Source organism: Armigeres subalbatus, chromosome 3, assembly GCF_024139115.2.
Source record: "Armigeres subalbatus isolate Guangzhou_Male chromosome 3, GZ_Asu_2, whole genome shotgun sequence".
NCBI classification, from domain to species: domain Eukaryota; kingdom Metazoa; phylum Arthropoda; class Insecta; order Diptera; family Culicidae; genus Armigeres; species Armigeres subalbatus.
This window is the reverse complement of record NC_085141.1, coordinates 298439761-298464534: the sequence shown is the minus strand read 5'-3', so window position 1 is coordinate 298464534 and position 24774 is coordinate 298439761. Positions and strand designations below refer to the sequence as shown.

Genomic DNA, 24774 nt, shown 5'->3' with positions numbered 1-24774 from the left:
ATAAAAAATGTCTTCATGTTTTAAAATACTGTATTCCATGTTACCTAATTCAGGATATTGTTCACCGACCGATATAAAGAACGGTCAGCTTCCTTGCTGCAGCCAACATGTTTGCGCCATTGTCTGTCGTTATCGAAAATACCAGTTCAACAGTAAGGTCGTACTTCTTGAGTATGTCAAGGATCCTGTTCTTAAAAAAACTTGGCTGTTTGAGCATAGCATAGCTGTTGAAGAATTTAAAGCATCGATGTCTAAACTTAATTGTTGAAATCAAACATAATATTACCAAGCGTTCGACAGACCATGCGTCCATCAGTCTCGTACTGCACGTTAACTCCAAGAACATGGCGACCGAATCGCACGGCTGAGTCTACTTTCAGCGACACAAGTTTTCCACGCATTTCATTACTGATCAACTCCGTCGTTTTGCCTACTACCGCTCGAATATGGGTTTTGATGTTATCCCGGTTGATGGTTATTCCAAGTGCATCACATAGAGGACCCCAAATCTTCCGTAATGAAGGCCACTCGAAGCATTGGTATGGCATATTGTTGCAAGTAACAAGTTCGATACTGGCATGTATAAGCAACTGGTGATCGATTGCGACTAAGCGCTTCGGGATGACCTTTTTCTTCTTAGCCAATTCAGGATGGACCGTACGAAAATGACGCACGAAGTTACCTGCTTCGTAACGCATTTGCTCATAGCGACAGCCATGTTTTTCATCAATGTTACATATAAATTTGCTGTTGAACTGAAAGTACGTTTAGTAACTTCGCTCCACTTGGTCCAGGAGTATCCATTCCCGTGTTCTTGGCAAAACGTTTTTCAGTAACTATGGTTTTGGAATAACTAGTCCTGACTTTCAGGTTTTGACAATCACGACACTCGCGAACGAACCGTTTTTAACAATCGCGCAGACTGCAGTGAACGATGGTCACCATGGCAGACACCCATATCGATGCAAAATGCTAACAAAGTGATTGACTACAGTAAGCCATGGAAACATTTGTTCATCATGTCATACTTCAAACCACGGTATACAGAAAACAAGGTAGGCTCGTTAGAAAAATGACACTTCGAATGTGACGCATATTTTATCGCCACATGTTGGAGTACAAAAGTAAGCATGCTGCGACCTAGCAACCCTATAACCAGAGACCGGCGGAGTGAAAATCTGTCGAAATGGCAACGTATGAAAATGCATGATAATGTAAAAATAATATTGGCAGCATTTAAACTTTTTGCTTACTTCTTATGGATGCAAAATGTAAACAAGTCGAATTGGAACCGCTTTTGACGGTTCGATTGGAAACAAGATGGCGTCTTCGCCGATCTCTTATTCTAGTATTTCTACTGCGACCGTAGAGCATCGTCTCGGTCCAGCTTGTTCGAAGATAGCAGTGACGTCACATGTTTACATTCAAACTGAATGTTTACATACGTGATGAGCCTGCCTTGTTTTTTGTATGCCGTGACTTCAAACCAAAAAGGTAAGCTCCGGTTCAGAACCTCACAGATGGAGTATGAAAGTTTGACGTTTAGCTATATATTGTCAGCTTTTTTGTGATTATCTGTGTGAACATTGAATCATGTTTGTAGAGGATTAAATAAACAAAGGATTTAAAAAAATACAGGTTTTGTTACCGTCATTCGAAATTAGATCATTTACCCAATGTCGTAGAAGATTTGGTGAATAGCCCAAACTAAATTAAACAAAAGTAAATTTCCAAATTATGGGGTATAGTTACGCCTATGCACCTGGTAGAACCGATGGAATGCCCAAATTTTCCCAAATTTCAAATGTTTCTTACAGCGAATGAACGTTATTTTTACATTTTATTCTTTTTTTTTCTTTGCAGGTGAGTAATAACATGGATTTTGGAGAAAATTTGACAAATATTATTATATGAAAGGTAACTGAGGAAATAAGATTTCAGTAATAAATGTTAATCAGAAAAAAAATTAATTCTTTTCTGATAGCAAGTTTTTGCCAGGTTTTTACCTATATAGGGGAACGGTTCGCCACTTCATCTCATAACTCCTATTTTCATCCCATCAAAAACAAAGCAATGGAAAGGAATTGGGTTTGTTTATTATTTTTGTGATTTTTTTCAGCAGTGAGCACGCATGTTGACAAAAAGAAGCGACGAATTTGGTGCCTTATTTCTTTGTTTAGCGATGAGATGGATATATGTACAGTGAGATGGAGATCGGAACAGTTCCCCTACCTAAAATTAAGAGAATAGTTTATTTTGTACATTTGTGAGTAGCTGAACCGTGTTCATCGAGAAAAGATGGTAAATCCCAACCCAAGTCCACTAGGATAGTAGTGCAAATTACACCAATTCTGATCAATCGTGAAGTAACAACCATTGATATGTACAGTCAGTCTTAGCTAAATTAAACTAAGCTAAAATATATGTATACCTAAAAGTTAGACGCGTAATATGTTTATGTTGCTACAATTCCATATTTCAAACAAAAATAATAAATCATTTAGCAAATCTCACATATCAAAAAAAAATCTGCGTATGGTCAAGTACAATGTGAAAACCAGATGACGTATGTAATGTGTTGACGGTGATTTCCTTCGCAGTAAGTCAATGAGTTGCATTCGCTTGTCTATGTTAAGAAAATTGTAAGGTTTGGGCTTAATGGCTTAGGTGTCCTTTACTTACCTACTTATGGATCCTCAACACCTCCAGTGGTGCAAAGGGCCGACTTGAAAGATCTCCATCCTGAGCGTTGTCCAGCTCAAGATTTTTTTTATGTACATAAAAAAATCTTGGTCCAGCTATCGCTTAAACCTGTTGCCAGGTTTCGGTCGACTTCTTTTATTTCTTTATTGAGGCTTCGCCGCCATGAGCCTCTGTGTCTGCCTCTGCTGCGATGTCTCGCTGAGTTCCAGTCTAATGCTTGTTTACAGATTTCGTTTCCGCCCCTACGTAGAGTGTGGATCCTTAGGATAGTTTAGGTGTCCAGTACTGTGGAATGGCTTAAGCGTCCGGTTCCATGCAAATATATATCTCAATCAGTTTTGCAGTGCTTATTGCTTCTACTAGCATAGGTTTGTTTTTGTTTGAATGCTTCATCAAATGAATGGCAGCTCGTTTTGTACAACAATTCCAAACCTGATCTAGAATTCTTGGACTCAAGGTCTGTAAACGGTAGATTCACCTGAGAAAATGTAGAGTGATGACTCCATTCATTATAAATGTATGTATGTATGTAGTTACCCACCATCCTGGCTGGAGTCTTGCTCTGCATGCGGTTCCACTTAACAGTAAGGTCAAATTTCAATATCATTTTGAATTCAACATATTGCTGTATGAAGGGCCAAAAATGGGGGTGGTGGACCTGTAAGCAGAGACACTTACACGAAACCCACGGGAAAATGAGAATCTCCTTCCAGCAGAATGATCCAACAAATATGATAATGAAATTCGCAATAATTGTCAAGCTTTCCACGGGATGGTTTGTTTGAAGAAGGGCGCGTCAACTTGTTAACAACGGTTGGAGATAAAGTAATAGACGTGAACGACTAATACTTTCCGTCCTTGACTCCGATTGGCTACCACTTCATTGTCCCGTTGTAACTTCATTGATGCCCTGATGCACCCTCCCAACCCCATCTCATATATTTACATTCAAATCAGTAATATTGTATGGGTAATTTGGGCATGTATAGGGAATATATGAAATAGTGATCTGGTAGATAATCCTGGAAGGTTACTATGCTTCAATACTGAAAGTCTGAAACGTTAATTTCATTATAAATTTATGGTGGTGTTTCGGTGTACAACTATTTCCTGTAAGCATAATTAAATAAGGTATAATGATAAATGAAACTATAGGAGATGAAACGTTGATTTATGAACATCCACTAAAAGGTTGGTCAGATTTTTTGTTTATCCAATAATGATGATGAAGGGTCTGGAAATCTGAAACTAATTATGTCTATCGATGAATGTTTTATCCCTACACCCAAAAAAATCTGCACGTTGTTTCCACCTGAAAAAGTACGTAGATTTTTTCCACCTGATTTTTCGATAGAATTATCATTCTACGTGAAAATCAGGTAAGTTCTACTTGAGTTTTGGATAGAATTCATCGGACACGTAAGTTTCACCTGAATTTTCTGAAGCATTTGGAGTTACGTGTGCACGTAAATTGTACCTGGAAATTCAGGTGGAAACAACGTTTAGATTGTTTGGAGTGTACACCAACGCTGAATAGATATGAAAATTACTATTGAAGATGATACATGCATTCAATAAAGCACCCGATACTCGATTACTCGATATTTGATAAATCAATCTGCAATATAAATAAATTTAAAACACTGCCCGAGCAAAGTTTGCGGTCAATTTGATAACTTGTTTTGATGTTGAGGAATCGCTGATTTTGATTACTTTGATAAATATCCTTTTGGTTGTTTAAACGGTTAATATAATAAAATCTACAACAGAAAAATCTTATTGTGACATCAAATTGAAAACTATTTCTGCTATCGATGAGAGCAAATTGAAAACTGATTTCAATATTAGTCAATGATAAAGAAACAAGAAAACAGAAATCATATAAATAAAAATCAACAGCAAACTGAAATCAAATGCAGCAATCAGTCATGGAGATCAAAATTTGAAAACAAATTATGGTTTCAATTTGATGTTGACATCCTTATTGTTTTGCCTTTCTATTTGCCCTCATTATGATATCAGACTTTGCTCGGGTAATTTATCTTAAACCATCGTGTCACTAATCTGAAAATAGTAGATGATTGTACGGATGGCAATGATAAGACTCATGCGTTATGATGAAAGTGTACTAAGATTTAAAAAAAATGCCTACGGTAAATAAGTAGACAACCATTGCTTGAAAACGAACAACAGTTAATATCAATCGATGGTACTGCGGGACATTTTATTTGATGTAGAGTAATTTGCAATGTTAAACATTAAAACATTCTGGATCTCGTGATATGTTTAGCAATCTGATGTCAAAAGGACAATCGAGTAAGGGAGTACATCTAGTTAGAGAATATGAATAGTAAAGAGTAAAAAGGTATAGTACAATACTTAGGTTAATCATCCCGGTCAGCTCCCATGAAATGAATTCGACAAAAATATTCTGATAAATAAAAGAATTTAGGTAGTGCGACGTAAGGTGCCCTTAATCGATATCCAGTTAAAAAAATCCTGATAGATGAAAAATAGTATAGTATGGGCTCAGTCATGAACTGTTTAGTACAATGATAATAAAATAAAATTAATAAATATATTGGTGATAATCAGTTTCGTAATGATGAAAGCCAATGGAAACATTGAATTTGATATAATGAGTATTAAGAATTAACTGAAAATGTAGAATATAATGAATGCAGTAAGTACCTAATATTAGCTAACATAGAGCAACCTAAAGCTAAACCTAGAGCTAAAATGGACAGATCAATTTCACATCAAAACTCTTTACATCACGCCACGCAACTCATAGTCTGAATTCTGTTTTAATCAATATCCCTTCAATATCGAGAAAGAAAGTATATAAAAGAAACCGATCAGATCCGCCAGGGCCAACTTTAAGTCAAAGAACACATTGAGTCGGAGATGGTTCTCTGTATGATTAATACAATAAACAAGGTAATTATATATGACAACCGTCTAAGACGAGTTAAGTACTCTTCATTTAATTCCACCAATTATTTCAATATCTTTGCAGATAGGTACCTCGACCACAACTGTGTGGTCGTCTTCAGTGTCTCGTACTTGACTCGACTCATTATGGTTGATTGTGTGCAGATAATATAGTGTATTAGATAAATATGAATACGTAATGAATTTATCAAATATATTGAATATGAGGAATGTGATGAAAATGATAAATATGTTGAATAGATGAAATTTATAAATAAAGCTAACATAATAGGTACAATGGTTATCGAGTCGACCCAGTAGTGTCGCCATATAGAAAATTTATCTGATGAGTAGAGATAACGAGTAATAGCTATGAATGAAATTTAACGAATATGAAAACGTTATAAATAAGCGAAAATATGAGGTGGAATATAACTGATACAATTTATAAGAAATATTTTGAAACAATCTCACCAACTAAGACCAAATCCAGGAGCCAGAGAGTTTATGGTTGTAGAATAACTGTCGCGCCATTTTAGGAAAAACACACACAATCACATTTGTCGAGTATCGATGCCAAGAGTCACTGATGTTCGAACTTTGGGCGCTTTAGATGCGGAGAACTACTTCTTTGCGGTGCACCAGTGGTGTGCGACGTGGCATTGCCCACGATTCCACAAATCTTTATACACACAACACTATTTACATTCTGTTTCATTCAATATTTTAACTCCAGAATTAAATAAAGTAAGGAAAAAATTTTCACTTTTCCTTCATCCAAGCACACAAAACACTTTCCCACTAGCGTTCCGCCATTCGGACCCCTCCTGGGCAAAATCTTCTCAAATATACACAACCGCCCGGCGGTATCTGGCCAAACGGATACCTGTTTTAATTAGTAAAAATTCCTTTCAAACGCACCACTCGCATAAAATTCACTCAATTTACTTCTTAACCGAACGCTCAAACCTTTTGGTTTTTTAATTTTTGAAAATTCAAGAAAACTATAAATTTCGTGACAGGAAAAACTGTTGGAACCAACCGCGCCCGTCGATTGCTGCGATCGTTGATGACTCCATTCATTATAAATGGTGATATAAGTAAACGTCTAACTCAACAAATTCAAGGACTGACTACAAGAATGTCTTCCAAGATATTTTGATTTCACTATTCTGTTTGAAGCTACCCAGTCCTTGAGGACACGCGTATACTGTGCATCTACCAGTCTCTTCTTTATTTTGCAACGCTATAAACTGACGGCTTTTCTGCAATTCACAATCATTTCCCTGTTTGATGGTAATATTATTCGACATTGAACCCATACAACCTGAAATATGATCTTGATCATTTCATCATTACTCATCGATGATAATCTTTAGAGAAATCATCATCTGTAACCACTAAGAATAAATTATCTCGCTAAACCCATCGATAATCAACTCACAAAACGCTTGAAAACTTTTACGCGACTTCGCAATGAATCGGTCCGGCAGCCTCCCCCCGTTCCAGACGAAACCGTTGCTAGCCCGTGGGGTTCAGTGCGCGGTGGCTGTCAAAAAAGCACAAAACCTCTTCACGCACGCACACACCACTTGCTTACTTGTTGTCTGTCGGGAGGAGAGCCGCCGGCCGCCGATCTACGATAAACTCTTTCCCCATGCATGCGTGCGGTAAAGTCGCTATGGTCGTCATCGCCGAACCACACAGCCGCAAGCAACACACCATCCAATGCCTTTCGGTCTTCGTTGTGCAGCAGCAGCAGCGCGCGATCATCGAGCGAGAGAGCTAATTTAACAACCTTCCAAATAAGGATGCACATGTTTGAATACGGGGGCTATATTACGTCACCTGGATCCCGTAGGCCGGAATCGGCTCCGTTCTGGGGAAATTTGCGTGGAAAAAGTAACAGATTCCCCGTCGGAAGTGCGCTCCCTGGCGCCGGAATTAGATTAAATTAAGGCCGAAGTTCCAGATGGCCACCGAGCTCGGGTTCGCAGCATCAGCATCGTCGTGTAAGCGCCGATCGTCGTCGTTTGGTCTCTGAACCGAATGGCTGCCTGGCTCCTAAAGCGTTTCTTCTCGCAGCGCAGCTCTGCCCAAAAGGCCGGCCGTGTGCACGACGATCGACCGGCTTGGCTTTGGCTTTGGTCAGCGAGCCGGAGCTGCTACTATGGGAGATAGTGAGAGTATGTATCAACAACAGTAAGCACTGTTCGTAGGTACGGTGCACAGTGCGATTAATTAACGATAATAAGGGACAAACGTTTTTGTGATTGAAATCGTTCTCAAATTTTTAGTCGCTAATGCTTTTGATAACCAATTTGTAGGTTTTGTGGAAGGAATTACAACAAACAAAGCATTTTATTTCATCTAGGTCATACATGTTTCAGCCTTGAACTTAGTTCGCTTAGTAAAGCGCTTCCACAGATATGAGTTTAGTCTTTTATAATATCACGCTTTGAGGTTTATTTGTTTGTTCATTTTTTAAGTTTTAAGAAGTGTGACTAGAAGACTTATAAATTCCTGGATAGTCATTAATAGTCTTTTCTTAGTTCCAAAATTCCTAAGCCGAGTTACAATTCCTATGCCTTCGCATTATAAAGAAGCTTAAGATTTCAGTCGGGCCTAAACTGCTACTGAAACTGCGAGTCAATCGCTCCAGGCTCGACCGTAATAATAACAGTCACCTTTATATTGCAAGAGCGAATTCGCCTTCGGTTTGTGCTGATCATTGGTGCTCCAGTAACAAAACGCTCAATTCGATTTTTGTCAATGGAACAACGCACTGTGAGTCGCGTCTACAGCGACCCGATGACGGTTTTTGTTGTTGGTTCCACGTGAAGTTGGTGGATTTTTTTTCTTCGGTGCTCTCGGTGCGGTCCATTGAAAATAACGTTGATACTGGCGATGGTGGCGATGATGACGAGGCCTAAGACGCCGGTAGTCGCGACCTCTTCCCCCGTCGGCTATCTTCTCATATGACCGATAGCAGCAGGTACCGTGCCTGAGGGCATGCGATACCCTTAAAGGCCAACCCCAGTAGTGAATACCTGGGAAGGGGGCTGTGATGGGAAGAGGTGAACTGATTGCAAAAAATGCTGCTGGTTTAGCGCGATCGGGTTTTGATCTAATCGTTTATTTGGGGAAATTGGTGGCTGCTGCATTCCTTTGCTGGCATGATGAAGTGAATAGCGTTTCGTCGGAGGTATTTGCCTTTATGACCTGTTCATTCGTGAAGCTGGTTGAAGAAACAGCGCCTCATATGGTGATATCATCTCCAAGGTTGACAGTTCGAGTGGTGTTTTTCGGAATTTAATCGTTCAATCATTATGATAACACCCAAATCTGGGTAGTCACCTTTACGTGGTATATTACGAAATAAGCATCATCAAGACTTCATTGCCAAGTTCAGACAAATTCTGACCTTCCAAGTGCTTGTCTGTATATCCATATCGACAGGGGGTTGGCGAGAATGGCTTTGGGACAGAAGGTCGGAGGACAAAACGTCGAATGCACAAAATTACAAATGCTCTAATTGTGTACACATGAAAGAGACAAAATGTACAACAAATTCGGAAATATGCTTCTTTACAGTCAGCATGCAGCTTCCGCTGAGCGAGCATTGTGTGATTTTCATTAGGTTTAGGGGCGATGAGGATAAATAATTAGTACAGGCCGGACTCGATTATCCGGAGGCTCGATTAACCGGAGGCTCGATTATCCGGAGTAATATTTTTACCCATCTTACAAAAATAGAAATATGTATTATCAGTGTGTATCCGTAACGTATCCAATATGTGCAAGACACCTAGTAATGATAGTGCCTTTCTCGCTTTCCTAAGGGACTGTTCACAAATTACGTAACGCTTTAGGGGGAGGGAGGAAGTCAGACCAAGCGTTACGGTCCGTACAAAAAAAAATAAACCTTCCATAAAAAAGGGTTGCGAGAGGGAGAGTGGGGTATCAAAATTATCAAATTCAGCGTTACGAATTTTGTGAAAGAACCCTAAGGGAACGGAAATCAATAACATCCATAAAAATGGCCAATTTATGAATTTCAATTCAAAGCACCGATTTTTTAAGCATTCGTATGTACATTATGAGTACAGCATTGACGTTGTGCCTCATGCTACCAAATGGTTTACCGGAATATCCGGAATGGGATCGTTCACAAACTACGTATCGCTAAAAAATTCTTGTGTTTAGGGAACATCCATTAATTACGTAACGCTTAGAGGGGGAGGAGGGTTCCCTGAAGTGTGACAATCCATACAATTTTTTTAGATACCTCATACAAAAAGTGTGACATAGGGGAGAGAGGGATTGAAAATGGCCATTTTTTGCGTTACGTAATTGATGGATCTTCCCTTAATTATGAAATGAATATTTTCATTTTCTATAGAATCACTCGGTGGCCAAGGTGATCCATACACAATGTCATGGTGAAAATGGTTCCTGGTAAGAATCCGCAGGGGACAAGAAGACGAGGCTCGCAAAGAGCAAGGTGGTCCGATTTGAGGTCCCTCCGTGGACTACAAAGTTGGCGACATGCAAATACTGACCGAGCTGAATGTAGACGAATTTTATGTACTGTAGAGGCCTTAGTTTGAATAAATCAAATCAAATAAATTCCGTTGTTAGAATGTCAAATGGTGCTATGCAATGAAATTCATTATTTTTTTGTTTTATTCCACGGATGTTCCGGAATTTTCGGAAGACCACAGTATGTATAAGTCACAACATTAAGTACGTACTCATAATACAAAAACAAATGCATCACAAAAAACTTGGTGCTTAACGATAAAATTTAGAAGTTTTCAGTTTTTGGGATCCTCCAGATTTCCCGGAAGACCACACGGTGGTTATAGGTGTGCGCCGTCGCTGCCGACAGTTTATGGCAATCCCGTTGAAACTCTAGAGGATTTTTCGTATAAAGGCTATTTTTCTTGAAAATGCTAAATCTCGAAAATGCTGCTTGGTCGGACGAGGTGACATAAGGTCAAAAACGGTTTGCAACGTACGGGTGAAGATCATCCGAACTGATAATTTGGCCGAAAAAGACATTTGCTCCGACAGCTCATTTGTTCGAAAATGGCGTTTGGCTGAACGAGTCGACGTTTTTCGCTGTATAATCCGATCAGCCAAATAACATTTTCGCCCTTCCTGCTAAACTACCGTTTCGGTCAAATGGAATTTTCGATGACAAGGCCTATTCGACCAAACGACCTGTTAGGGCCTACAGCTTTTTCGGTCAAATGACTAGTTTGGTCCTACCACCAAACCATTTCCCACATAATAACGGTGTCGGACAAATGGAATTCGGCTAGATAGCTTTCGGCTTAACGTATTATTTTTCCATGTGGTATTCGGTCAAATGACTTTCAACCAAACGACCAATCGTCTTTTGAAAATTTTCTTGTAGAATTTCCGAAGAATTACTAATATACAACATAAGGAATTTCACGTAGAAATACAAAGAAATTCCGTAATAAAAACCAGTTAAAATTTCGTTGGAAACAGTTTTTGTAAAACATTTAAAAAAATCACAAGGAAATTCTGTTAAATTCTAAGCATGCATGCCCGGTGGCATAGGCAAACTCCTAAGCAATTTCCCGTGCAAATTTCAAAGAAATTCCCGTGAAAACTTTAGAGAAATTCCTGTTGAAAATTCGAAAAACTTGGAAGAATCTCCTGGGACAGCAGTTAATGTCCTAAAATATTCTGAAAAAAACATTTGTTACGAACGTAATAAAAAAATCGCCAAGCCATCGCCGTCCAAAATCATGAAAAAAGTAGCCGATTTTCGGATCGGCGCTGACCTCTAACGGTAGTCAGAATCCATGAACGGACCAACGGGATATTTTATTAGATTGAATATAACCAAAATAAAGATTATTTAAGCAAAAGTTAAATTTTCAGAAACAACAAAAAAATGGCTCGATTATCCGGAGGGTTCGATTATCCGGAGTGAATTTTTTTTTCAACACTCCGGATAATCTAGTCCGGCCTGTACTCGATAGAACAATTATTGTAGCATGCGTTACTACTGTCGTAAGAAGCGTGATTCTCCATCATATGCAGAAAACGCTGGCGAGCATATTGGTCGAAACAAGATGGATACACATTGGGGGCGCACGATATCGTCTTTTTGCATTGGGTGGTTTGAGTGAAACACGGTGTTAGTAGTGTCGTACAATGAACTATTTCGCCGCTTATTAAGGCGACTTCCTATACAAAACCTTACCAACTAAATCAAATTTCCTTTCCAATGTCATTCGCGGAGCTACGGTTTCTTGTAGCAATGAATGCCAAATTTGTAGGTCGGATAACTAAATCGAACGTTTCGAACGAAAAAGGTTTCAAATTTTATAGTTTTCCTGCATAATGAAGACATTCTAAGTTGTTGAAAACGTGACCCATTGTCATCCTCCATGACGGTACCTAAATTTTAGTTTTGCTTTGTATTGTTCTCAATTTTCAATTTTAACAAATTTTGGAATTCCGACCTTTTGTCCTTTTGACCTTTGATCCCTTCGACCTTTTGTCCCTTCGACCTTTTGTCCGTTCAACATCTGTCATAAATTCCCGAGAATAGTGCCTTGGAAGACGACTGCTATGATGCCGTGCGCATTGGAACTAACTCCGCTGATTAATTCCTGGAATTCTCTGACCAACAAAACATTGTGAATGATTTTCAATGGGAAGGGTAAAACGTCTTTTCGTTGTGGCATGTCCTAATGTTGCGGTAGTGTTGAAACAATCCGTTCTGGATATAATAGAATCGAAAACATTTGTGGATCCGCTAAAACTCTTCGAATTAACCACCAAAAACACCTTTTGTTTGACAAAATTTCATTTTGAATGATGAAAAATCAACGACACTGACACTGAATACGGTTATTCAGTTGAGGTCGAAGTGCGTATCAGTAAAGTTGCAAAAAAGTGGTGAAATAAAATGGGATATTCTTACAACAAGTGAAGACATTCCACTAAAAAGCTCAAAATAATTCTCTATATCATTGTCGAAAGCCTTCTCGACATCAAGCAAAGCCATGACGAAGGTTTTTGAAACAAATTCGGGTCAGCTGGCTGGGCAGCAAGCCATGCGCGCTGACGGTTGCTTTTAAATTTGCTGTCACGGTTTTTGTTCGTTTCCGCAAGAAATAGATTCGGCTGATGTATATATATAATTTGCAAATGTACTAAAAGAAAAAAGTTTAAGTGATCTAGAGTTTGAGATTTAAGAGTTTGGTGACTTTTACTCAAGTGTATTCTTGTAGTGTATTTGAGCGTGCGAAATCGTTTGTGCAGTTTAAATACGGGGATGTATTTGGTGAAAATATGTATGAATGTGTGATAATACCAGGAAAATATGGATAAAAAAAATGCTCGGAATAGCGCTGGAAGAGTAGTGATTTTTTCGTGGACACTAGTTGTGGTCTTCTCTTCCTCAGTTCATTTATCCGGAATTGGATCAATTTGGTGAGATTGTTTCAATATGTTTTTATATGATTCCAAAACTAAATACGCGCTGGATTTAAAAAGTTTGTTTATGGATCCATTATCCAATTGATAATGGTAGCATAAACAGGCGGGGCTTATTGCAAGTGAAAGTGACCTCGGACTGGACGTGAGTTACCAGGCAGTCTGAAATGGGTCACTGGAGCTGCAGTAGAGCTAACACCTTCTAACTCCCGGGCTAAAGCTGACTTTATTAAAGACAGCTTTCTTCCATAATACCACTGCCGGACAGTGGGGGTTAGATTGAAGATACACACACACAAATTCGAGTCAGCTGGTTTTCGGTTGATCGACTGCGTCGGAAACCAAACTGTGCCTCGAGCAAGATATTTTGATGTTCAGCAGGCTTTTTCAATAAGATTTGATAACCCTAAGAGAAGGCTTATGGGACGATAGCTCAAAGAAGAGGAAGGATCTTTCCCAGGATTTCCGATTGGTTTCCGTAGGTGAACCTGCGGAAGGATCATTACTGGTACCCCCCACCGCCAAACAATGATGACGAGAGTTGGAGCGAGCGAGCGAGTGTAGTGTTGTTGTCTGTGGCGTACACGGCGAGCCCCCACCACCAGTGGGCTCCGTCCGGCCACCGCAGAGAGGAACAACACAAACACAACAACCAAAAACCTGGTGCTTTGCCCTGTTCTGTGCTGTGTGTACTAGCCTTCCGTTGCTGCTGCTGCTGCTGCTGCTGCTGCTGCTGCTGCTGCTGCTGCTGCTGCTGCCGCTGCGTCCATCTCGTCCATGTCGGTCCATGCGACATACGGAACCGGATCGTCAACGGCAACGGCAGCGGCCCCCTCCCACACACCGTCCGTCCTGGTGTGTGTGTGTGTGTGTGTGCGTATGTGTGTGTACTACTACTATTGCAAAAGAAACAAGAGAACAAACAAACCCTAGGCAGGGGATCACTCGGCTCGTGGATCGATGAAGACCGCAGCTAAATGCGCGTCAGAATGTGAACTGCAGGACACATGAACACCGACACGTTGAACGCATATTGCACACCGTACTACAGTACGATGTACACATTTTTGAGTGCCTATATTTATCCATTCAACTGTGCACGCCCCGCGTGTACGCGTAGTGACGTTTTCCTAACCGCCACCACCACAACCACCACCCCCGGTTTGGTAGGACAGTAAAACGTTCAAGATAGTCAGACGCGGCGCCCAGTGTTCGCCGGCCGCCGCGGTTGATGAATACATCCCATATCATACGACCACATCACCATCATCATGGCCCTGTGTGTGTCGTTGTTGTTGTATTCCATCATCCCAGATGTAGATCCTCCTATGTAGGCCTCAAATAATGTGTGACTACCCCCTAAATTTAAGCATATTAATAAGGGGAGGAAAAGAAACTAACCAGGATTCCCTGAGTAGCTGCGAGCGAAACGGGAAGAGCTCAGCACGCAGGGGTGACGCACTGTTGCGCGTCCACCCGGTTCCGTGTACTGGAGCGTTCGTTATCTGCCGTAACCGGTCGCTGGTTCAAGTTCAACTAGAATGTGGCTTTTACTCCCAGAGAGGGTGATAGGCCCGTAGAGCGGCGCACCGACGGTAGAAGGACGCTCCATGGAGTCGTGTTGCTTGATAGTGCAGCACAAAGTGGGAGGTAAACTCCTTCTAAAGCTAAATATCACCACGAGACCGATAGAGAGTCAAAAAGTACGTGAAACTGCCTAGGGCTCAAGCCCGTTGAACTCGATTATCCGAGCGGAGACATTCACCTGCGGGGCTGGCCTTCCCATCCAAAAACGAGGGCCGGCGCCGCAGGGCACTTGTCTCTCCCGCGCACGAGGACACTGCGATCCATTACGAAACAGCTTTCGCGTTCCACTGGGACGTGCAGGTCGCCCGACAGTTGCCCCCTGGTGCTTCCCCCGGTTGCTTGCCCCACAGTAGCGACGCTCAGTTCCGAAGGCCTGTGCCGCGAGGTGGGGCTTACTGCACGTGGTGTGCAGTCGGGCGCGTGATGGATTCCCACGAGTACGACGCGGTGCCTTTACACGGCACCGCGGACCGTCGATCGGCAGTGAAAGAATCGAGGTACCTCCGGGACCCGTCTTGAAACACGGACCAAGAAGTCTATCTTGCGCGCGAGCCAATGGTCGTGTCTCCTTGAGCACCAAAGGCGCAGAAAACATAACTTGCCTTGTTCTGCGGGATTACGGGCGCGGCTCTCTGCTCGTCCCTCCATCCCCGGGTGTTGTACCCGGCATGGGGCCGTTCCGGGGTGGTGCGTTCATCGCGCCACACCGCCGGCACCGTGCCACAACATACCGCGAGTGCGCAGGATGTGACCCGAAAGATGGTGAACTATGCCTGATCAGGTTGAAGTCAGGGGAAACCCTGATGGAGGACCGAAGCAGTTCTGACGTGCAAATCGATTGTCAGAATTGGGCATAGGGGCGAAAGACCAATCGAACCATCTAGTAGCTGGTTCCCTCCGAAGTTTCCCTCAGGATAGCTGGAGCACGCAACGTTTCGGAGCCTATTCTTATCTGGTAAAGCGAATGATTAGAGGCCTTAGGCTCGAAATGATCTTAACCTATTCTCAAACTATAAATGGGTACGTACCATGGCATTCTTGCATGATGCCGTTGCAACGTTGTGACGCCGGCCGGACCCCCTGCCTCCGGGTCCGGGCTTTCACGGGCGTAGAAGATATCTGTGTGCTTAGTGGGCCAAGTTTTGGTAAGCAGAACTGGTGCTGTGGGATGAACCAAACGTAATGTTACGGCGCCTAAATAAACGACGCATCATAGTACTTTGATGAACGGATCAGATCTGGATCATTAATTCTAAGGATCCGGATCTTTCAACCGGATCGGATCCCTAGAACAAAATACAAGGAGAATGCGAAATAATGAAGCGTTAGTCATTCAGGCTCACACTTTTGAACCGAATTGAAAATATCTTCACCCTTTCTTGTTTACAAGCGTATGGAGTACAAACAATGAACTTTTCATTTTGCCATTTACATACAAATGGTCAAATAATTTACTGAGCTGGTGAACCGGATCTTTAAAAAAAATGATCCACGAATCATTCACTCACTTCAGAGATCCGGATCTTTTACAGTTCCGGATCTGAACGCCCATCTCTATTTCCGATGGGGATGACTTCGTTGACTTTCAGAACGATGGGAAGTAATTGAGCTGCAGAAACTGAAGAGCTGAAGATCAGTGAAGGGGCTCGAAAAACGGAGCACTCATGTTTTTGCGGTCAGGATCTTGTCGAAGCTTCAGTATATTTTTATAAAGGCCGTCAATTAGTAAGCTGATGATCTGTCGAGATTATGCGAGCTGACGAATGGCGAACTATTTCGACAACCTTTTTTGCAAGAGTAGTAGCTTGGAAGCCTTCTCTCAAGAGACCCGGAAACCTCCTTTCAAGAGGCCCGGAAGCCTCCTTTCAAGAGGCCCGGAAGCCTCCTTTCAAGAGGCCCGGAAGCCTCCTTTCAAGAGGCCCGGAAGCCTCCTTTCAAGAGGCCCGGAAGCCTCCTTTCAAGAGGCCCGGAAGCCTCCTTTCAAGAGGCCCGGAAGCCTCCTTTCAAGAGGCCCGGAAGCCTCCTTTCAAGAGGCCCGGAAGCCTCCTTTCAAGAGGCCCGGAAGCCTCCTTTCAAAAGGCTAGGAAGCCTCCTTTCAAGAGGCTAGGAAGCCTCCTTTCAAGATTCTAGGAAGCCTCCTTTCAAGAGGCTAGGAAGCCTCCTTTCAAGAGGCTAGGAAGCCTCCTTTCAAGAGGCTAGGAAGCCTCCTTTCAAGAGGCTAGGAAGCCTCCTTTCAAGAGGCTAGGAAGCCTCCTTTCAAGAGGCTAGGAAGCCTCCTTTCAAGAGGCTAGGAAGCCTCCTTTCAAGAGGTTAGGAAGTCTCCTTTCAAAAGGCTAGGAAGCCTCCTTTCAATAGGCTAGGAAGCCTCCTTTCAATAGGCTCGGAAGCCTCCTTTCAAGAGGCTCGGAAGCCTCCTTTCAAGAGGCTCGGAAGCCTCCTTTCAAGAGGCTCGGAAGCCTCCTTTCAAGAGGCTCGGAAGCTTCCTTTCAAGAGGCCTGCAAGCCTGCTTTCAAGAGGCCTGGAAGCCTCCTTCAAGAGGCCTGGAAGCCTCCTTTCAATAGGCTCGAAGCCTCCTTCAAGAGAGGCTGCAAGCCTCCTTTCAAGAGGCTCGCAAGCCTCCTTTCAAGAGGCTCGGAAGCCTCCTTTCAAGAGGCTCGGAAGCCTCCTTTCAAGAGGCTCGGAAGCCTCCTTTCAAGAGATTAGGAAGCCTCTTTTCAAAAGGGTAGGAAGTCTATTTTCAAGAGGCTAGGAAGCCTCCTTTCAATAGGCTAGGAAGCCTTCTTTCAATAGGCTCGGAAGCCTCCTTTCAATAGGCTCGGAAGCCTCCTTTCAAGAGGCTCGGAAGCCTCCTTTCAAGAGGCTCCAGCCTCCTTTCAAGAGGCTCAGAGCCTCCTTTCAAGAGGCCTCAAGCTTCCTTTCAAGAGGCCTGAAAGCCTCCTTTCAAGAGGCCTCAAGCCTCCTTTCAATAGGCTCAGAAGCCTCCTTTCAAGAGGCCTGCAAGCCTCCTTCAAGAGGCCTGGAAGCCTCCTTTCAAGAGGCCTCAGGCCTCCTTTCAAGAGGCCTCGAAGCCTCCTTTCAAGAGGCCTCAAGCCTCCTTCAAGAGGCCTGAAGCCTCCTTTCAAGAGGCCTGCAAGCCTCCTTTCAAGAGGCCTCAAGCCTCCTTTCAAGAGGCCTCAGCCTCCTTTCAAGAGGCCTGCAAGCCTCCTTTCAAGAGGGCCTGCAAGCCTCCTTTCAAATGACTCGCAAGCCTCCTTTCAAGAGGCTCCAGGCCTCCTTTCAAGAGGCCTCAGAGCCTCCTTTCAAGAGGCTCAGGAAGCCTCCTTTCAAGAGGCCTGGAAGCCTCCTTTCAAGAGGCTCAGAAGCCTCCTTTCAAGAGGTTCGGAAGGCTCCTTTAACAGGCTTGAAAGTCTCCCTTCAAGTGGCTTGGAAGCCTCCTTTCAAGAGGCTCGGAAGCTTCCTTTCACGAGGCTCGGAAGCCTCCTTTCAAGAAGCTCTGAAGCCTCCTTTCAAGAAGCTCTGAAGCCTTCTTTCAAGCGGCTCGGAAGCCTCCTTTCAAGAGGCTCGGAAGCCTTCTTTCAAGAGGCTCGGAAGCCTTCTTTCAAGAGGCTCGGAAGCCTCCTTTAAAGAGGCTCCGAAGCTTCCTTTTAAGAGGCTCGGAAGTCTCCTTTCAATAGGCTCGGAAGCCTCGTTTCAAGAGGCTCAGAAGCCTCCTTTCAAGAGGCTCGGAATCCTCCTTTCAAGAGGCTCGGAATCCTCCTTTCAAGAGGCTCGGAATCCTCCTTTCAAGAGGCTCGGAATCCTCCTTTCAAGAGGCCTGAATCCTCCTTTCAAGAGGCCTGAAAGCCTCCTTCAAGAGACTCAGGAAGCCTCCTTTCAAGAGGCTCAGAGCCTCCTTCAAGAGGCTCGGAAGCCTCCTTCAAGAGGCCTGGAAGCCTCCTTTCAAGAGGCTCAGAAGCCTCCTTCAAGAGGCTCAGGCCTCCTTTCAAGAGGCTCAGAAGCCTCCTTCCAAGAGGCCCGGAAGCCTCCTTCCAAGAGGCCTCAAGCCTCCTTTCAAGAGGCCTGGAAGCCTCCTTCAAGAGGCCTCAAGCCTCCTTTCAAGAGGCCTCAAGCCTCCTTCAAGAGGCCTCAGAAGCCTCCTTTCAAGAGGTCTGGAAGCCTCCTCTCAAGAGGCTTGGACGCCTCTTCTCAAGAGACTCGGAAGCCTCCTTTCAAGAGGCTCGGAAGCCTCCTTCAAGAGGCCTGGAAGCCTCCTTTCAAGAGGCTCAGGCCTCCTTTCAAGAGGCCTGGAAGCCTCCTTTCAAGAGGCTCAGGCCTCCTTTCAGGAGGCTCGGAAGCCTCCTTTCAAGAGGCCTGGAAGCCTCCTTTCAAGAGGCCTCAAGCCTCCTTTCAAGAGGCCTCAGGCCTCCTTCAAGAGGCTCGAAGCCTCCTTCAAGAGGCTCAGGCCTCCTTTCAAGAGGTTCAGAGCCTCCTTTCAAGAGGCCTCAAGCCTCCTTTCAAGAGGCCTGGAAGCCTCCTTTCAAGAGGCCTCAGAGCCTCCTTTCAAGCGGCTCAGAAGCCTTCTTTCAAGAAACCCGGAAGCCTCCTTTCAAGAGGATCGGAAGCCTCCTATCAAGAGGCCTCAGAAGCCTCCTTTCAAGAGGCTCTCAAGCCTCCTTCAAGAGGCCCGGAAGCCTCCTTTCAAGAGGCTCAGAAGCCTCCTTTCAAGAGGCCCAGAAGCCTCCTTTCAAGAAGCTCAGGCCTCCTTTCAAGAGGCCTGGAAGCCTCCTTCAAGAGGCTCAGAAGCCTCCTTCAAGAGGCCTCAGAGCCTCCTTCAAGAGGCCTGGAAGCCTCCTTTCAAGAGGCTCAGAAGCCTCCTTCAAGAGGCCTGGAAGCCTCCTTTCAAGAGGCTCAGAAGCCTCCTTTCAAGAGGCTCAGGAAGCCTCCTTTCAAGAGGCTCAGAGCCTCCTTTCAAGAGGCCTGGAAGCCTCCTTTCAAGAGGCCTGGAAGCCTCCTTTCAAGAGGCCTCAGGAAGCCTCCTTTCAAGAGGCTCGGCAGCCTCCTTTCAAGAGGCTTGAAGCCTCCTTTCAAGAGGCCTCAGAGCCTCCTTTAAGAGGCCCGGAAGCCTCCTTTCAAGAGGCCCGGCAGCCTCCTTTCAAGAGGCCCGACAGCCTCCTTTCATGAGGCTCGGCAGCCACCTTTCAAGAGGTCCGGAAGCTTCCTTTCAAGAGGCCCGGAAGCCTCCTTTCAAGAGGCTCGGAAGCCTCCTTTCAAGAGGCTCGGAAGCCTCCTTTCAAGAGGCTCGGAAGCCTCCTTTCAAGAGGCTTGGAAGCCTCCTTTCAAGAGGCTCGGAAGCCTCCTTTTAAGAGGCCCGGAAGCCTCCTTTCAAGAGGCCCGGCAGCCTCCTTTCAAGAGGCCCGACAGCCTCCTTTCATGAGGCTCGGCAGCCACCTTTCAAGAGGTCCGGAAGCTTCCTTTCAAGAGGCCCGGAAGCCTCATTTGAAGAGGCTCGGAAGCCTCCTTTCAAGAGGCCCGGAAGCCTCCTTTGAAGAGTGCGATGCATATGCACTGCCAAGATACGATATTCACAGCAAGGCTGTACGTTCTGCCGATTTGCCAAATAATATGCAATTAATTTGAAGTTTCAAGCACGAGTTCTGCAACGGATTGCTGTAAAAATTCATAAAGGAAACATCGGTATATGTTTCATGAAAACTTGTTGTTGATTTTGTGACAGATCACATGCAGTGCTGCATATTTATTTAATTTTTCGTGTGGCCCAAATCGTCGGAAGTGGGCCTTGTGAGTTGCAAAACTAACATCGATTGTTCCTAATTTACTCTCCAAAAGATGCAAATTCAACATAGCTAAGCAAAATCATGGTTGTATACATCCCGCATTTGCTTCACGATTGAATATCCTATCCCCTGCAGTCAGTGGTTGGCATCCTTAGGGTCACTGATACCGATGCGCAGTCGCCACAACGCTTCTGGAACAATAATTGTACGAAGTTCGGACCGACCACGCAAAGTGCAATCTCCGCACTGACTGCTACCAGTGCCTTTCAATGTGGTGATCATACGGTGGATTTCTACCAAGTAGCGCAAGTCCTTCGACGCTATCGACGAGGCCAATCTGGGGTCGCTCGGACGACAGACGAGGTTCCACTTGCAAACGAGACGATGAGAGAAAGAGATGAGGAAGAAGGCTAATCTACCGACACAATAAACATTTTCATATATTGTTGTTGTTTGCGGGAAAAGCGATAAGACGCAGATTAATGGAAAGCAAAAGGCGCGCGGACTAATTCACCCAGCAGTAAACCGCGGCTTGGACAATTGGCCCAGAAGCGGGCATTCAATACTTTCGGTACAGACGCGCGTCATTTATCACGATCCACTTTTGACCGGTCGATCAAGAATTTCGAGCTTCTTGTAGCATTGTGTTTTTATTATGCTCCGTTTTGTTTTTTTCTCTCTTTTTTTTTGTTTCATCGAACCGCACCCTCCTCAGTTGGACGAGGATGACGGATTCGGCTACCGTGGCTATCGAGGAGTTACCCTTCCTTACCATGGTCGTTTTTTATGCCTTGCTTTTGGGCTGATTTTACTTTTAGAGCACTTTTTGCTCTCTCCTAGTTGGGTTCACAGTGAACTGTTTGCCGGACATAGGTCGGGAATGTTCAAAAAGTTGAATATTAGATTACACATTTAATTTGTATTACGGTGCTTTCTGATACATAAGCGATTTGAATAAGTAAAATTAGCGAGAGAGGTGTTTGCATTATGCCATTACTTTGAAATATTATTTGAAATTGAAATATATTATAGTTATTACTGATCACATTGAAGCAACTAGAGTAAAGTGACCAATAGTGGACCCCCAACTAATAGTGGACCCTCCAGCCATTTTTGCATTATTACTGCACAATGTCAACATTTCGCTATGAAATTCTATCGGGAGAACCTACCTTACAGTCCTATGTTTTGATTACATGCGTTGGAAATGCTATGGAAAGTCAAATTAGATGATTTTTTACAATTCTATAAAAAATAAACACGAGAGTGTCCATTATAGGAATATTTTGCGGGGTCCATAATAGGGAAGAAGAACGTCCCTAAACGGGACATGAAAATCAAATGAAGTGTCGACTATAGGGAAGCAATTTCCTATTATGGACCCCCAGGGGGTCTACTATAGGGCGAATTCAGTTAGACTTTAAAATTGTAATTTCAACGAATAACGTCGTCTATTTGGGTGTTTTATGTATGTATTGTGAAGAGGGGATGCAGAGCTTGTTGTTAGACATCAAGCAGAGTTAATATTTTGAAAATTTCTAAGTCGTTTGACAGGAAGAGCAAAATTTTGCTACTAGGGGGTCCACTATTGGGCATTTTACCCTATAGAAGTGATTTTTTTATAAAGCTTACTTGAATTGAATTCGGTGGCGAAATTCATTTTAGCAACCGGCCACTACGCGCTCCGATTGCTGAACCTTCTCAACCTAGTAGCGACTCCTCGGGCCCAGTCAGTAGTCTTGGCCTCTTTCAGTGCTCTTATAATTCATGCCCAATCGAAAACAATGTAAAGTTATGAAACAGGTTCCCGATAGACGAATGGGGCACGGACGGATGGCATCCCGAGCGCGCGGCGGCAGTGTGGAGGAGAATTTGCGTGCCGTACAACAACGTTTCGGAAGAGGTTTGGCTTGTTTATTATTATTCACGGATTTTCTGGACTGACTGGCTGGCCACTGTGGCCGGCGGCTTGCCGCGGTATCTTTTCGTTGGTGAACGTTATTTTTGAAACAATTTTCAGAAAGCTTCCAGTTAAGACGATACGCCCTCACACTTGGCTTGGGAGCGGTTTGTGGCACGCACATCGACCTACCCAAGTCGCTGACCAATTACCGGGCGGTGAGATGCGTAGCCAATTTAACGCGTAACTAACTGGTGATAATGATTGATAATGTGAACGGTTGGTACAATCTATCTATTGATCTACAATAGGCAATTTCGAGAGAAAATTAACCATGTTGGAAAGATAATTATGCAGCATCATCTAACAAATGATTGGTTTTGCGAAACTGGTCCATTGGAAATTTGCGAAAACACAAAGTGAAATGGAGAACTGATTTATATTCTGCAAAAATAATGAAATAGCTGAGTTTAAAACTTCATGGGTGTGCCAGCTGGCAGCTAATAATGGACGAGAAATAAATAAAAGCTGTTCTTAGAGAGTATGAAATCTGAATTAAAAGTGCAGGAAAGAATATATCGGAACGCAGTTTTATCCTCGTTTGTGATCTCAAATGGATTTAAGTAGAACAATGCACTTTCGAATTTGATGATCAATATTGCACTCGGCGGGCAATAGTGGAGACCTTTGTCAACTTATGGGGGAGGAAAGACTAAAATAGGTTCAACCTATTACCTATACAATACAAAAAAGACAGAGGTAGACCTATAGTGGGTATAGTTCTTGTGAAATAATTTGATATTTCATCGAGGCTTTCTATATTTTTTTTTTTTAAACATTTCGGTTTAGTTTTGTATAGAAAGTGCTCAGTAATATGTTTTAAGAAAAATCGTAATATTTTCAGGGCTTTTCGTCAGGTTCCAGCAGCAGTTTTTCAAAAGTACAAAAATATACGCACAAAGTTTTTCTGATCATTGCAATTACTTTTTTTCTCCTTCTGTTGTTTATGCGTCATTTTCGACTACTTATTCATGTATTATTGTTCACATCTCCGATTATTATTCAGTTTCGGTCACGAACTAGGATTTACAGATAAACTGATGCTGGTGTGCATAGTTCGAGTGTTTGGAGCATTTTCGAGTTTCTTTGAGTTACGACAATGTGATGGTCTTTCGTGCCTGCCTGCTATCGCTTTGGGAGGAAGGGGGTTTGGAAATGAGTAATTAGAAGGGCAAGGATTGTCACGAGTGGTACAATTTTCACGAAATTCGTCCAGCTATTTGGTTTCGTTTCGACATTGATATTATGATACGTAACTGGCTAAGCGGATCGGACTAGTCATCAACATGTCGAAGACGATGTACATGGAAGGAAGAAGCACAGAAGAGACCAACGTAACCCATCAACCATTCACAAGTTTGTAGCATTGGTGACTAAATCGGGGTGGTGGATGGATCCATGCAAGGATGTTATCGATCATTTAGTAATTTGCGTTCGATCATTTAGTAGTTTGTCAATAACTCATTCCAGAAGCTGAGTTTCAAAATTTGTTGTATGGTGGACTTCTAGTACGAAGGTTTTTCTACAACTCTGCCAAATAGTTCGTTGTTTGAATTCCACTAGTAACGGAGTTATAGCTATAGTATCAGTAACATAGGCTAAATGATATCAAAATTCCAATCATTTAGTTAAGGCTACTGCAACTAGCGTTTTAACTCCGTTATTAGTTGAATTCTAACAACAAACCATTAGGCAGAGTTTTAGAAAAACCTTTGCACTAGAAGTCCACCATACAACACATTTTTAAATTCAGCTTCTGGAATGAGTTATTGACAAACTACTAAATGATCGAACGCAAATTACTAAATGATCGATAACATCATTGGATCCATGTAAATGGGCTAACGGGCGACCGCCGAAAACGATACCAGCAGAGAAAATCGATGACGTATCGTGGCAGGAAATGGTACATACTGTCCCGAGTAGATGAAGACAGATAAAAAATATCAAATGTTGATTAAATAGCAACCCAAGTAACAATTTCCGTGCTTTTTGGATTTATCTAATTCTTATTGCGGACTTATGACAGCAATTATTGGCGCTCTTATTGCCATCAATAAACCTAGCTTCAAACGTCAAATCCCTATTGGCCATATGAACAGATCTATGGTTGTGATAAAGAGCGTAATAAGTCAAATTTTCAACGCTAGAATAAAGCTCCAATTGATTAGTCACAATGTGGTCAAATGAATTACCCTCATAAAAATGTTTGCATTGCGAAGAGTTTATGATGGTGTTTAGAAAAAGCAAAATTTTTCTGATCAAATTCCATGATGGTCATATTGAAAATGGAAATGCATTTTGAAGTCAGTAAAATATAGCACTGAAATT

The 24774-nt window shown here is 43.0% G+C and overlaps 1 protein-coding gene and 1 non-coding gene across 8 annotated transcripts in view; both read left to right on the top strand.

The window, feature by feature from the left end:
* LOC134224953 (serum response factor homolog) overlaps window positions 1-24774 on the top strand; it is a 738652-nt gene that overhangs the window by 254026 nt on the left and 459852 nt on the right. Inside the window, exon 3 of one of the 7 annotated variants that reach the window (XM_062704638.1) lies at window positions 1864-1929. The exons of the other annotated variants lie outside the window; for them this stretch is intronic. Coding sequence (XP_062560622.1) covers window positions 1864-1914 — 51 coding nt within the window. The 3' untranslated portion in view covers window positions 1915-1929. Of the gene's footprint in view, window positions 1-1863; window positions 1930-24774 lie in introns of those variants that run through there. 7 annotated transcript variants of the gene reach the window in all.
* On the top strand, window positions 14048-14199 carry LOC134228303 (5.8S ribosomal RNA). Its single transcript, XR_009983949.1, has one exon. It is a non-coding gene; the product is annotated as a 5.8S ribosomal RNA (ribosomal RNA).